This window comes from Passer domesticus, chromosome 9, assembly GCF_036417665.1.
Source record: "Passer domesticus isolate bPasDom1 chromosome 9, bPasDom1.hap1, whole genome shotgun sequence".
Classification (NCBI taxonomy): Eukaryota; Metazoa; Chordata; class Aves; order Passeriformes; family Passeridae; genus Passer; species Passer domesticus.
The window spans coordinates 30,069,555-30,085,088 of NC_087482.1; the positions used below are offsets into that span (position 1 = coordinate 30,069,555).

The 15,534-nt window shown below is 40.6% G+C and overlaps 1 protein-coding gene and 1 long non-coding RNA gene across 12 annotated transcripts in view; one reads left to right on the forward strand and one right to left on the reverse strand.

Annotated features, from left to right (window-relative positions):
• LOC135307835 (uncharacterized) overlaps window positions 1-15,534 on the forward strand; it is a 53,512-nt gene that overhangs the window by 33,489 nt on the left and 4,489 nt on the right. Inside the window, exons 1-2 of one of the 3 annotated variants that reach the window (XR_010368456.1) lie at window positions 580-916; window positions 4,712-6,841. This is a non-coding gene — a long non-coding RNA (uncharacterized LOC135307835). Of the gene's footprint in view, window positions 1-579; window positions 917-4,711; window positions 6,842-15,534 lie in introns of those variants that run through there. The other 2 variants (XR_010368457.1, XR_010368455.1) reach the window with 2 other exon arrangements.
• DOCK3 (dedicator of cytokinesis 3) overlaps window positions 1-15,534 on the reverse strand; it is a 184,742-nt gene that overhangs the window by 29,735 nt on the left and 139,473 nt on the right. For 7 of the 9 annotated variants that reach the window (XM_064432344.1, XM_064432348.1, XM_064432347.1 and 4 more), the window contains exons 29-38: window positions 14,001-14,076; window positions 13,016-13,116; window positions 12,683-12,741; window positions 11,108-11,256; window positions 8,785-8,870; window positions 6,939-6,965; window positions 6,721-6,816; window positions 5,007-5,067; window positions 4,428-4,521; window positions 3,581-3,729 (exon numbers count right to left, since the gene is read on the reverse strand). In XM_064432344.1, the coding sequence (XP_064288414.1) occupies window positions 3,581-3,729; window positions 4,428-4,521; window positions 5,007-5,067; window positions 6,721-6,816; window positions 6,939-6,965; window positions 8,785-8,870; window positions 11,108-11,256; window positions 12,683-12,741; window positions 13,016-13,116; window positions 14,001-14,076 (898 nt within the window). The remainder of the gene's footprint in view (window positions 1-3,580; window positions 3,730-4,427; window positions 4,522-5,006; window positions 5,068-6,720; window positions 6,817-6,938; window positions 6,966-8,784; window positions 8,871-11,107; window positions 11,257-12,682; window positions 12,742-13,015; window positions 13,117-14,000; window positions 14,077-15,534) is intronic. The other 2 variants (XM_064432350.1, XM_064432343.1) reach the window with 1 other exon arrangement.

The window sequence follows — 15,534 nt, forward strand, 5'->3', positions numbered from 1 at the left end:
TAAAAAAGTGAATCTCTACTGTTTCATTTAATTTATGAGGCAGTTTACAGTGTTTCCCTTTAAGCCCACATTTGTAGTGTCTGTTCTCTCCTTACTACCACTTCCTTGCTACAGCTCTTTAGCTTCATTTAATTACAAAAGCTTCAATTAAAACTTGCTAAATAAAATATTGTACCAGAATCAATTGGATATTCTGATAGTATTTGTAGTTTGGGAGAATGGGAGACTTCTGAAGAGATTTATTTAGATCAAAGCAATGACACAAGAGGAAAGGAACTGAAAGACCAGTTTCTTGACTACTCTGAACATTAGTGAGGTATTTGTGATTTCAAATTAACAGGATTTCTGCTGTGGTTTGTCAAAATCCATGACACACAAACTGATCCACTGAACTGAGATCAACCCTAGTCAGTTAAGTGTTTGTATTTGCAAACTCAAGCACCACTGCATTTTTTATGGTTGCAGCACATTCTTTACAGAGATACTATACAGATTTTCAGTCCTCAGCTGATCTATGCTCACTTCTAAAACCTCTAGCCAGGAATAAATGGCTTTTTTTCCCACAGACAGTGTGAGCAGTCTTACTTCCAAATGGGATGCTGTGACTAAAGCCTACCGAACTCTCTAATCTCTCTTTGGGACAGAAGCAGAAATCTCACCAGCTGTTTTCCCTCCAGGTGATCTGAGGGATGTAACCTTTTCATGCTCCTTTTCTGATGTCAATTAAATTAACAACATGCAACCACATCTGATTTCTCTATATACTACCTCTTCTCATGTACCTTGATAGCATTCCTGTCATCCTAACTCAGGCTCTCTCTTTGTTTCAGTTTCCACACCAAGAAATTCCACTGTGCTACCTGAGTACTCTGCAGATACAAGATGAGATAGAGAAGGGAAGAAAAACAACATACAGGTAACTTCCTAAAGAGAAAATGGTTTGAAGATATTTGAAAAGAAAAGGAATGAATGGATATCCAGGTCACTGGAGCTTCAGTTTTAAAATCTGTGATGCTGACAAGTAACATCTTTACAGTACAGATAATTAATATGTAATTCCATGTGACATGCAAGTGTCACTTCCCTCTTCAGATAACTTCCTGATGTCTCCACTGGTAATTTTCCTCATTAGTACTTTCTGTTTTGCTGACCTGTGGTGTGTTTGCATGTTGTGTATTACTTGAAAGCCACATTCATAGGGCATTTATTGCAGCTTTCTCCTACAGCACCAGCAACTCTCAGCTGACTGCACACAAAAGGGCACAGGTAGAGACAACCAACCCTTCTGAATGCCAGCCTTTATTTACTCACATCCCAATGTGCAGATTTCTTTTGGAAATGATTCCCATGAGAGTACACAAGAGAAGTGATTTCAAGTGTTGGGTATGGAGCACATGATCAAAAGCTAAGTGCTTTGGCAACTCTGCTTTGGGTCTCTGTGCACTTGGCTGCACTAGGGAGAACAGACCCTGCAGTGCCAAGGTGGGAGCTGCTCAGAATTGTCAGTTAAATCCAGCAGTGAACTGGACAGAAAAGGGCTGTGCAGCTTTTGAGCTATTGCTGTGCAGAAACACAATCAGTCAGGTTCAAACTGTTCCATTCAGGGATGTCTTCAGCTAGAGACCTTGTGAGTTTTAACAGTCAAAATTGTAACTGAGGGTTAAAAATATCTTCAGTTTAGTTATGTACTTGCACACCCTGCCAGCTGAGCCACAAAGCAATTCACAGCACAGCAGAAATCAGCAGGAAGGGGCACATGACCAGTGAAGGCTAAAAGGCTTTGGAACACCATGTTCCTTCCCAGCACTGGGCTGCTGCTGACGCTGCTGAGGGTGGGAGTTCTGCACCCACTGCAGCATCCCAGGCTGTGCCACTGGCATGTCACAAGACACCCTTGTGGGCAGTTTTCCTCCCATTCCTGTCCAGAGAAAATTTCCCTAAAAACAAATGCAGAATTTTTACAGCCTTTACACTCTGCCTTGACACCCTCACTTGGTGGAAGAGGCCAGGAGCAGCATGAGAAATGGAAATGCAGCTGAAGGACAATAACAAATCCTGCTCTGAAGAACCTGAGGAGGGACCATCTCAGGATAGTGAAGAAAGAAGCTGTCAGACACAAGTAGAGGGAAGCAGGTTTCTTCCATTCCCTGAGCTGCTCCCTGTCACACAACAAGAGTGCTGAAAAGGAGGATTTGGCTTCTCAGCATCTTTCACTTCCATAGTCTGAGTGACATACACACTGCTTAAGTGGATTATTTAATCATTCAGCTACCATTTGTAATAAAGCAGGATTAAAACACAAATCAAGTAACTCCAAAAACATCCAGTGGGGAGAAAACCTCAAGAGGTTAACACTCTATAATCTGTTAGGAGTTTTATAGCCTAATTACATCAGTCAATTTTTACTCTACTTCACTGTGTATATGGATTCCCTGTTGTTGTCAAAAATAAGGGCTCACTTGCTTTCCACAGTGCCTCTATCATCTCTGCTAGTCAGACAGTACAGTACTACAATATTTGCACAAGCCAGTTATTTGTTTTTAAGTGCAGTCTGAAAACCCCTGAAAATTTCTGAAATGAAAGAACCATATGCAGTGTTATCACAAAAGAGCAACTCTGGCAGACACACACACACACACAAAAATCTAAATAACTTCCTCATAAATGGGCCATTTCTTCCTTCACATAGCAATCTGACTTCCTTTTGCAGGTTCTTTAGAAAATGTTTCTGCCATGCAACTCCTATTACCAGGACTAGGAATGAATTATCTGGAATGGCAGCCCTGTAAGAACCAACTCACATTTGTATTTAATGCCACTGTCACTGCCAGTAGGGGCAAAATCAACCCTGAGGCACACATACAGATATTATCTCCCAAGAACATAAGCTGTAGGAATTTTCCTAGAGAAGGGAAAAATTTGAAAATACTCCAACAGATGATGTCACTTTTAAGGTTCACCTCTGAAATGTTCCCAAAACACCATGACACAAGGGACTAAAACATCTACTTCTGCAGTAATTGAAAAAAAATATAATTAACTGCACAAAACCCATACTCAATATATGAAATTGAAATGGATTGATTTTCTTCTTGTGCAGTGGATGGAATTGCACTTTAATTGAAAATCACTGTAAAATAAGTGACACTGAAAGAACTTAAATATTTTTCAATAAAGAGACCCCTATTTGCCTGCCATTTCCACGTGTAGGTTAAGCAGAAAGCAAGTTCTCAAGTGAGTAATAGCACAGCAGTTTGCACAGACAGTTACCAAATGCAATCCCACCCCTCAAAAGCTGAGGAACAAGCACTCTGCCACACAGCTGATCCAAGGCTTGGTTTAAAGCTTTTAACATATTCTGATGTTTGTTCTGTTGGCCTCCCTCATCCATTCAAAATCCCATATATAATGAGATACATTTCTCATCTCTTTTTTTGTCCAGAGAGCCAATTTGTCATGTTAGAAACCCTTTTGATACAAATTTACTTCCAGACTAGTGAACTGAGATGATGGCTTGCAAGCCCTAAGTCAGTCAGGAAAAGGGAAGGAAGCTGCTGGAAGAGAGAAGAAGTTGGCATACCTTCCCTTTGTTGAAGTAATGGATAATCTTACGGCACAGACCTTCCTTACGTTGCCACTCTGACTGAGATGGGTAATGCAGGAACTCTCTCAGAGGTCTGTCCTCCCACTGAAGCAACTCACAGTACAAAAGCAAAGTGAATGCAGCCTCTGTAGGAAAGGCAGTTATGGAACACTGAATCAATGACAGCAAATAAACACAGCCAATATTAAAGGTCACAGACCTGCTTCTGACACAGTCTGTGATTTCTGACTTATACTTTGCAAAAAAGAAGTCTCAACTCTTAGGGGACCATTAAATTATTCAATTACTTCAAATAGCAGCACATGATTTTTAGGTACAAAGCTGTCAAATTTCTTTTTACCAGCTACTTGATTTAAATGCACAGTCAGAAGTTCAGATCTGTAACTAGATTTAGGGCCTGCAGCTAACAGAAACTGCAGTAAACAGAGTTTGGACAACACAGCATTAGAGTCCACACACGTTCCAAGTGCTCCTCAGCACTGCAAGGCGAGGAAATGTGACAAGTGATAATATAATGGTGCTTTTGCTAATCTTCCCTTAAGTTTCATTCCACTGTTGTGATTTTTTTAAAATCTATCCTCTTCGAAGAAACACTTACAATTTTACATTAAAGTGAATGCAATAATCATGTGGTTGTGCAGGCATAAACAGACAGTATTTAACTTGAGGAAAGGAGCTGGGCCTCAGCTCCTTGCCTTCCCAACTGCCATAACTGATTCATGCAAATTCTTTCCAAAAGAATGAGCCAGATATTATACAACACTGGAAGAGTTAAAAAATGTCACGAGGAGTTAGAGCAGACTCTGTGCCATGTGTCTGTCACCTGTGTAGTTCTCAGCCTGCAGGTGCATGTCACAAAGCTTGTGGATATAGCGGATGTACATCTCCTCCTTGTTAATTTCAGATTTGTAGAAATTCTGTGAAAGAAAAACCAGAGTTGTTACTCTTGAGACTCTCCACTGAAGCACTCAGCAGCATCTGTGGATGTGAAAAGTTATTGAAAAGAGAACATGTTCTTAGTGGGAAAGAAAAGTAATAATTCTTTTCACGCTCACACTGATCTAACCCACTAATTTTATTCTGGCATGATTTTTTTTCAAAATGAAGGGAGTCAAAAGCTGAAAGAAGAGGTGAGAGAAGTTGTAGAACCTGTGTCACAGGATACACAGAACTCAGCTGGACACAGCCCTGAGGAGCCTGACCTATCTGGCCCTGCTTAAAGCAGCCAGTCAGACCAGAGGCCTCCAGAGGATCCTCACAATCCTCATCATTTTCTCCTGTCATCCCAGTGCTCGGATTCTGAAGCTACATTTGCCTGACACAGATTCCTATTCCAGCCTTTCCCATCCCAGGTTCAATGAGATTGCACAGGATCACAAAGAGGTAGAGGAAACATCTTTACCATTAGGTTAACAGTGCAGCCAATCTTCTTGTTTTCTGTTTCATCTCCTTTCATACAGTCCCTAGGAAAGCAGAGCAATGTTGAAACAAACACCTACAAAACCAGTTCTTTTAAATTAAATCTGAAGCTATCTTATCTTCCAGACTTTCCCTGGATAATCATATACTTAATTTTATAAAGTTCCTCTAATAAAAATTTCCATATTAGGGCTTAGATGATGTGAGAACTGAGTGTCCCCTTACAGGTTTGCATCTACAAACAAGCACCTGAAATGACTGTTCCTTCATTTCTTACAAGAATCTGAACAAAAATCAGATACAGTGGTTAAAAATAATCTGAATGCAAGATCTAGTATAAAAGTAAAAAACTCTTATTTATCCAGATGTAACCATTTAGTCCTAGTCAAAGGGTTGGCTTCCATAAATGCAGCTCTGCAGTGTGGTGTGGCACACAAGGACACAGCCTGAGGGATTTAGACTAGATTTCTAAATTTTGCAGAGGTAAGTTAAATCACAACATTTATCTTTGGTTTCTGGAATATTTTAGAAATTATTTCTATTCAAATGGTACAAGAGACTAATTTTTAAAGCAGTGACACAGCAAACCATCCTGAGAACTACTACAGCTACTGACTGGCAGCTGGACTCTAAGAAATGCCTGTGTATTTCCAAATTCCAGTGCTACATTACAGTTCCCTGTTCTGGGAATGACAAATCAGCTGCAGATTGAAAATCAATTAAAAACTGGTATGTGTTTCTCATTTAAGCATGGAAATATGTACCTGTGTGTCAAAGCTGCCTTGCTGGCAGCTGTTTATCATTAAAAAACAAAAACCAGAATCAAAAAACACACAACACCCCCCCACCCTGTGCCCCAAAAAGCCCCAAGCAGCTCCCCTGCATTCCCTTTAAATGTGTCTCCAGTACCTGCTTGTGCACAGTAGTTGTAGAGCAGTTGTTGCCAGGAAAAAACCAGGAGATTGGATCAAGGTGGTAGGGATAACAAAAAGAGCAAACTAAAAAGCACAGTAAAGGATTTGGGACTGCAGAACACCCAGCCTAGTCAGAGGGTTTCACCTCTAATGAGCAGCAGCAGAAGAAAAAAACATTTGAACTCCTGTCAGTAGGCTAAAGATAGAAATATCTGGGGCAGTTCTATATAGGTTCAAATTGTCTATTATTAAAAAACCCCTCTGAGTGTGTGTGTATATATAAATCTAATGTTAAAATATTTCCTTCTAACTAACTCAAAGCCCAGCTGCATTGACATAACAGTCCTGCAAACTTCAGTTTAAAACTAAATGAAGGCTGCCTAATTTATAGTGAAGTCTTGCTCATGAGCCACCAGCTGATGTGCCAGAGTTCCCAGATGGAAGTTCTCCAGCCCTGCAGGCCTGGATGAGGTATTCAGCACATCTTGGTTCAGTGAGGCTTTGGGGATCACTCTTGCATTTAACATCTATTTTGCTGAATTGGTGAAATCATTTCAGTGATAGAAGGAATTAATGTTTTAGCAACCTGAATCAACCTCAGTACAAAACTACCAGGAACGAGCACACAAGAATGAGACGAGGATCTGGGATGTTTGCTCAGAACCCAGCAGTGATGGTGCATGTATGCAGCTTGATAGTCAATAAAATGTTCCCTGTAGGAATTTGGTGCCATGTCTCAACAAACTCCTTGTGCTGAGGACATGTCCTTGCTGTGCCAGGTACCTGTAGTCCAGCAGGCGCTCCATGAGCCGAGTGACCGACGTGACAAAAGAGATTCCTGTCTCCCGCCAAGTTTCCTGCTCAATCTTCTCCAGCAAACTGTTTGGAGATGGAAAGACAGCAGGTGAGGCTTCCAGGGAAATGGTACAGGGCATGCAGACAGATACAGACAACTTGGTTTCTCCCTCACACAACAAATTCCAGAAGAATTAGCATCTTACCTGGGATAAGGCCCAAAGAGTTGGGTTCTACTCCAGGCAGCATGAAGTAAAGACAAGGAAATTACAGAACTGACAGCAGAAGGGAAAACATCTTCACACTGCCATTTAACAGATATGTAGAAGAGCAACACTCATGGCAATATTTGATTCCCACATTATTACTTGCAGCTTAAATACCACTAGCAGCAGTCAGAAACTGAAAAGGAGTCCAAACCTACTGCAAATATTTTTTCTTTGCGCATCCCTCCATAAATGTTCATCTCTAATCAGCAACCAACCAACCCTGAATCACATTGTATTAAACTGGAAATAAGAGCAATCTGCTCCTGCCTAGCATAGACAGTACAATGAGCACCCATGTCACACAGTTGTGAAGGAAGAGAGAAGGCTGAAACAAGAACAATGAACATTGTGTTTAAAAAGTGAAGAAAGCAAATTTACATGCCAGTTCCCCTGAAACTCGATTTCCAGTCACAGCATTTGCTACTTCTAGGAAAGAAATTCTGTTGGGTATCACTTTTCAGTACTGGGATGATTTGCAGCTGAGGGAGCCAACTCCCTTTACAGCAGCATAGTTGAGACAGTAAAATTCAGGGTCAACTGTTTTTTTTTCACACAGCATTTACTAATTTGTGGAATTTTTTCCTCAAACTGTTTCCTCATATTTTTCTCAGACAACTTGGTGGGAGATATAAACTGCAGGGACCTCCTTTGATCTTTGATGGGATCCCTGAGTGTGGGCAACTAGTTGCTGGAATTCCAGGCTGTGTTTCTTGGTAATGCATCCAATCACTATCACCTAAAAATGAGTAAAAAGCTACAGCCCTTGAATTTTTAACATTTCAGGTAAAGAATGTCTTCAAGTGGAGCAACGGCACACTATTCCTCCTGCCATGTGAATAAAAAAAAGAATAGATATTTCCTTTCCTTTATCCCTGAAATAGACTTACTTTATCTGTACGCATAAGATCCAAGGCTTCCCAAGGCTGAATATACACAAATCCAAACTGAATACATTTCCATACTTCCTGAGGATAAGCACATGGGATGGGCAGGCTTATCTGGCTTGAAATGAACGAATGTGCAATTGCAAGCTCAGAAATAGAATTATTGATTCCAGCAAAACAAAGGTTTATGCCTCAAACAGCCAGTGTCCTGTTGGGGGCCACGTAAAATTGGAATATATGGCTAAAATTCTGCTAATGATCTCTCTGGCTCACTAGAATATTAAAAAATTAGAATATTAACTGCTCTGGACTGTCAAGAGTTCGAAATAATTCCTTCTGAAATAAACTAGGAACACTCAAAATTAAATTTGGAGACAGATCAGTAATCAAAGGTAAAGTCAGACATAAAACCTTCAACTTTATCCTTCTGAGTATGAATTGTTGGTGTGAAAGGAAGTGTCACAAGGGACTCTGGAGGAAGCAACTGGCAACTGTTGAACCAACCAAAACATGGGTTTCAAAAATAGGATGAAAGGAAGGAAAATGCTGAGAAAAATCCCCTTTGCTCTAACAAGGCCTGACTGTGTAGATAGTACAGTGTCCCTCTAAACAGTCCTGAGACCAGGATCTCACTCACTGCCATGGAAAGAGAAGTGCCCTGGCTCCTCCAGCAAATGAATTCTTGATAGGAGGATGCCAACCTGTGCAGCCTTTTATTAGATGTCACAGAGAAAAGAAAGAAGAAGAATTCAGGTCTCTATATTACTTCCAGCACTACTTCACTGAGCCATGCCATGGCAGCCTGCCAGGAAGGCCTTTCCTGCCCTCCCCACAGATCTGTGGCTGCTCAGATCCAGTGGCCCTGCCCAACACGAGGAGCATGAACTGGCAAAGCTTACAGCAGGCTGAAGAGTTCCCTGTAGTTCTCATCACCTTTTCCTTCAGACACCAGGCTGTCCAGCTTATCGATCAACTCAGCCTCCACCTGCAGGAAGGAGAGCAAATCCATCACTCAGAGACTTCCAGTGAACCAGCACAGCAGGGAAACTGCATCCTGAGCTACAACAGAATATCCAGCACCACTGCTCTGCTGGTTCTGCTGCTGCAATTGATTTGCAATCACCCAGGCATCAGTATATTAGGAGATTATTTGTTCATTAAACACCACTTTTTAAACCTCCCTATGATTATATGACACTTTTGATTTTTCTTTCACTTAAATAAAGGGCCAGCAATATTATGTTTCTCTTAGAAAGATTTTGATTACATATTAATTCCCACCCTAAATATCAAGTGTGGTATCAGATATTCTCATAAAATTGATTCAAGCACAGAAATTGATGTATGTAACATTAAACAAAAACAACTTCATGAAGTCAGAAATCCTGCAGAAGACATTTCACTACTAGTGAAGAAAGAGGCTCCTCAAGGCTGAAACTATTTGCAAAAACATGGCTTACTTTTATTTAAAGACAAACATAGTTTGAGCTTCTCTATGTTTTTCAGCTGCCAAATTGTAAAGGAAGTAAAGAGGGTATAGAAAAACAAATCAGCCAGTAGCACACAAATGGACTTGGTGCTGAAATCTTTAAAGGGAGACCTGATTTCATCCCTGAATCAGACTGTATTGTTATCCAGTCTTGCTGAAAAAGTAACCTTGTAAAAACATGAACTACTGAAGAAAATTTAAAAAGGGCTTGAAAATGAATTTTCAGAGTTTTTTTATTTTCTGACAAACAAATGATATTCAAAAGGGGAAGAGAAGCTCAAAAATAAAATTAAAAAAAAAACAAAAACAAAAAACCACCCTCCCTTTGTTTGTGATCTACAGTGGCTACAGAAATCAGTAATGCCTTTGTCCAGCTATCCAGCACTGTACTGGAAAGCAAATACCTGCCTGGTTCCAGATAATGTTAATGAGGTTTATTACCTCTAAGGGTATTTAACTATTTATTTAATCACTAATACAGACGATTATTTCATCTTTAACCTTTGAAGGTTACAATATATGCTTCATAAAACAGTGTGGAAATTTGCTCCACAGGTAATTTAAGAAATATTCTTGGAGCTGTAGTTTAAAATGCATTAGTGAGTATAAAAATTAAATGAAGATTACTAAGAGTTCATCTTCATACAGAAAATATAAATAGGCCCAGAAACTGGAAAGTGACTGTAGATGCTTCATAGTGTAAATTCCAGAGAAAGACTGTTCTATTGGTGTGCTAAAACCAGTGGAAAGAGAACTATGGTCAAAATGCTATTGCAATAATAATAGTAAATAATAACAATTGTAGCAACCATGGGAGTTGAAGAAGAAGAAAAACTAGCTCCTGGTAATACTTTTCCACACAGCCTTTAATAGATCAGGTTGTGGGAAAGGTCTGCTGTTCCCCTGGAATGATAGATTAGATCTGGCATTTTAATGACTGTGCAAATAACTAATCATATGAATTATGATAATTTAATGGTGATTTACTCCTGCAGAGCACTTCTCTGCAGATCCTGGCTCCCAGTATTGCCCCAGCACAATGACAATGAAACACTGTCATCTGAGGATCCAGACCAAGCCCATCCTTCATTAGCAATGCTCTGCACTTCAGGGATCTGGTTTGCAGTGGAAAATCTAAGCAATTTTCTGACCATGACTGGGAAACAATGATGAAGATTTCTCTCCCTGATTTGCAATCAGAGCTCACAGCAGGTAGAAACTGCAGAGCTCTTGTTGGACTTAACCCTTCCCAGAGAGCTGCTGCAATTTCTGAAAATAAAAACAGCTACAAAGTCTGTTTCAAGGCATGCTATAATGATTTAATTATACAATAACACTTCCTAGCTGCAAACTGAAGACAGAGAAGCAGAGAGCACTGTTTTCACAAAGACTGGCTAACTCTTTACATCCCTGTTTTTGGTTCTCAGTCTGACCCATTTAATGGCTGACTAATAATCTAAGTGAAACCACTGGGAGCAGTGATAGCCCAGCACTTGCAAAATTCTTTTCCCCATCTGTGATGTGCTGTGCACATCCCTCCTCTTCCCCAGTTCATGGGAAATGCACTGGTTAAACAATCTTGGGAGCCTTGTGAATTAGGTTTTGAATTTTTTATTTTATGTATATTTACATGACATATTCATGGTCTGAAACAAATTTAAAAAACCCACAAACTCCTTGCTTCCAGCTGGACACAGCAGAGAGAGAAAGGAAAGCCTGGGAAGTGCCCTCACCTGTTTGAAGTTGCCATTCTTTCTCTGCTCCCAGTCCATCATGTCATGGAAGATTGGGATCATGATATTCCGGACTTCTGGTTGTGGAACAAGTGTAACACCCAGAAAGGGGCCAATCATTCCCGGAATGAAGTGAATCTTGTGCTCACCTATACCACACAAAACAATGGTAATTAAATAAAAGCCATTGCTATCTGTCACTGAGAAAATACTGAACTCTTGCAGTAATGACATTTGCACAGTAGTAAGCACGAGCATTACAAAAGCAAACATTCTTTTCCTGAAAAGGAACGAAAAATCAGTATGTGCTTTACACCATTTCTTGCAAAGTCTCTAAGAGCATTTTTAATTTCACTGTGAAAGCCTTCAGCAAAAAATGTCAATGCATTGCACTTTGCAAAGGAATTCAAACTGTCCAAAGTAACCCAACTAAAACATACTAACTGGGGGACAAGAGGCCAGGGGTACTTCCAGTTCATGAAGATTTTGAAAGGGCTGGTGAGAACAGTGGTACTTAATAGAGCATGTTTTGATTTCAAGGAACTACAGAGCTCTTGGTCCCCACTGCTGTCTTGGTTTCCTAACTGCCCTCGACTGGGACCAAGTGGATTTTCTCCAGGAGGGACCTGAGGCACTTTGCTGACAATCTCTCCTGGGCCACGTGCTGCACTGTTGCAGAGAGAAACTCAACAAAGCCTGATCTGGAACAGCATCCAGTGATACATGTCTGCATCTACACATCCAAAACTGGATTCTCTCTTCTCAGCTGAGTTTGTCCAGTTTGTTTTTCTGGGTATTGGATCTCTGTTGCCTTGGAGGGCCCTCTATTTTCCACACAGATCCTTTGAACTGTGACGAGTTCTGGCTGTTTCATTTTAGTTGTACACAGATCAGGCTTATTCAGTTTTCTTGCTTCCATAGTCTTCCTGACTGTTGTCTGAACCTTGTCCTGCTTGTCTTGGGTTTATATTTTTTTGCGTTTTGTTGTTTCTTTTAGCTGTAGAAAGCAGGATTGAGCAAACTAATGTAGAATCAAGTGCACTTAGGGAAAACACTGTGACAGTAATATGGTCCCTCTTCTCTTACTCCAGATTCTTACATATTTTCTCAGAGATTACAAAATCTCCTTTACTCATAGCATTTTACAGGTAGCTCCCCTTCAGCTGAATATCAGCATGGTACATTTGTCATCTTTATGTTTTTAATAGCAACTCCTACCTACATTCCTACACATAAAATGTTTGTATATGGCTGGGTGAATATTTTGCAGCCACATAATTAAGTTATCCAATCTGACTTGTGTCACTCCTTTGGTCTCTTAATGACTCACCCCTTCTCATATCCTTTTGTGATAGAGATCACAAATACAGAGATCTGTAATTGTGATCTCTATCAGCAAACATTTTGTTATTTTCCTCTAGAATACAGTGCAGAAGAGAGTTTTGGTAGATGTGCTTCTCTTCAGAGAAACAAAGGACTCTGTGATGCCACAAAACATTAAAAAAATATTAAAATCTGACAGAAACAGGGTTTTCCTTTGGCTTTGGTTGTCAGGTGAGAGAGAGAGGGGCTTACCCAGGTTCTGCCACATGCTGAAGAGCTCATAGGCCATCATCACTCTCATGTCACCATACCTGAGAGAGAACAGAGACACAGCTGCCCAGGGAACAAAAACTTGCAAGGCAGTGATGTGAAAAAATAATGAAACTGTTAAAAAATTCAATTCACATTTATGTCAATGTAAGAATATCAAACAACTTGACTAATAACTGATTGCTGTATTGGGAGATCTAGTTACTCATTTCCCAGGCATTTCCACTTCCCAGGTTTCATAACAAATCACAGAGACTTATGGTAGGAAAATAAGGCTCTTTTTTGAGGTGGCAACCCAACAAAACATGTCCTTACTTATCCAGAATCTTCTTCCTCTTAGGTGGGGTGGCATTTTCTAGTTGGAGACTCGGCTGGTTTATAAACAAAACTGCCAGGCTGAAATAAGAGTTCCACACCTGTGACAAGCAAAGAAATTTTATAACATTATACGCCAAAAGAAAGTTTTAAAGAAGTGGAGAAAGACAGACTCCTTTTTGTAATCAAGGGATAACTTCATCAATATGTCTCTTACTATGGAAATACAAATTAACTCTTAAGGGGGCAAATGGATTATTTAAACCCTGATAGGAACTGAAATGAAAACCCCCACAAAAGCAATGCCACTGGGTTTTCCTCTTTGCACCAGAGCTCAAAAATTAATAAACTTGGTGACATCAGCAAACTTTTAAATTGTTCTTCTGTAGGTTGAGCAGGTTTTATCTGCCAAGAATCCCCAGAGATAAAATTCTATCATGAATAGGACCCCCACAATTTAGTGTTTTCCCAGAGAGATGAGGTTTTTGCCAGCTTGGTGTGTGCCCTTGTCCCTAGGTGCATGTCTGGCAGCTCTTCCTTACTAACACTGAACTTGCTGCCCATCCCCAACTACATCAGACACAGGGACAACACTCCTAGGACTGTGTTCCAGGGTTTGTGTCATCAGCCAGAGAGACCTCTGGGAGAGGAAGTTCATGAATGCCCCAGCGTGAGGAAAAGCATTGCCTGAGTTTACATTGCATTATCCATCAGACAGATGCTCCACTGGCCCCATGCTTATGGAATTACTGGTTTCCTTTATGAGGGACTCAATTTTCCTGATTTGATCTCACACTGTATCTGTTCTACTTCCCATCAGTTCCACAGCAGATTCCATTCCTGTCCTTTATCAGTTAGGTCATCTTCCTGACAGACACTCTAATAAATGCTGCAAATATCATCAGCTAATGCAGAGGGCAGCTCCTGTTCCTTTGTTCCTGCTGGTTTGAAAAGATGTCAGAACATTTTCTGAATCAATTCTTACTTTAAAATCGAAGTCCGTTTCTGTGAAATTCTTATGCAGGGCAGAAGACAAGTATTGAACTGTTGTAACTATGATACTGCAGCCAAAAACAAAGAAAAGAAAACAAAAGAGAACATTTGAATCTGGAATACAGCATATTACAGTGGTTGATGATGCTGATTTTACTACGGGTACAGAGAAGTGCTTTCTTTGTGTAATCTCTGTGATATTTACACACAAGTCACCGTTCTTTGCTTTAATGAAAAATTTGTACTAATTAATATAAGATATAAGATTTCACTACTATTGTAATTTTTAGAATTTACACATAAGCATTTAAAATCCTGTCTATTTTGCATGGCTGGGCCATATGACCACCAGGGAATTGGAATAATATACTCCTTTTCCTCCTGTTCTAAGCAGAAAGGTTTTTTTCCCCAGAGGAGAGTAACTCAGAAAGTTTGATCTGTCCTTGTTCTTGTCTGTACAACAGTCCTTTATCTCACTCACATTAAACTCAAGATTTTGTGAGCATTTTGCTAATTTTTGATTCTGTGTTATTTTTTGTTGGTGGTTACAGACACCTTAGTGAAAGGCAATGAAGGCACATGACAGATTCAGGAATTAATAAATGGCATGTAGATAAGGCAACAGTAGTATCAAAAGAAGAGCACATCTCTGATTCACATGCAAGCAATACTCCAGCAGCACTGCTAAATGTAACTGTCAGCCTAAAGCTTTGTGGCAAAATGATGCCCAGGGGAACAGGTAACCTGCAGCATCTGAGGGAGCCAGTGTTTCAGGTGGATTTCTTTTTTCTTACAGAACTTCATTGAATCTTTACGCTTGAATTCCTGAAATCCACTTCTTTCACTTCTCATTAGCAGGGTGGACTTGCAGAGCATTTAGCTCAGCTGAGCAGGCAGCCTTTAGGAACATTTCCATGGTGTTTCCTCAGAGTGGGAATGCTCCAGCTGTCATTCAGTCAGTGGGAATTCCACAGCTAGTTTAGCTGAGGGAACTAGGGGATCATTCCAGCCACGCTGTGTTCAACACTGCTGCTGATCCAAAGAGCACAGTACTTAGCCCAGCAGAAGCAAGAAACTGAGATAAAATGGAGCATTAAAATGGCAGATGACAACTGAATTGAGAAGGAGCTCTGTGTAATGCTTTGGTGTCATGGCTGGGGTTTGCTCCCCCTTTCCCCGAATACCCGAGAGCCTTTCCTTGCTCAGCTACAGAGGGATGTTCATGGGAAAAACAGATGTACAAGGCAGGGATTCCCTGACAATGGAGGGAGAGGCTCACACACAGCCCTTGGTGTGGGGAGCTGGGCTCACCCTGTGTGCTGGAGCTGCAGGGTCACCCAGCCCCTCACCCTTGGGCAGCTCCTTCAGCTCTGCTTTTAACTCCTGGCTCTGGAAATACTGCTGAGTTTAACAAACCCACAAACACGTGTTTGCTCCAGTGTTACAACAGCAGCAGAATGAGGACAAGCCATCCAGAATTCCTGTCTTGATCCTCACATCTCAGTCTGAGGAAAAACACTGCCCCC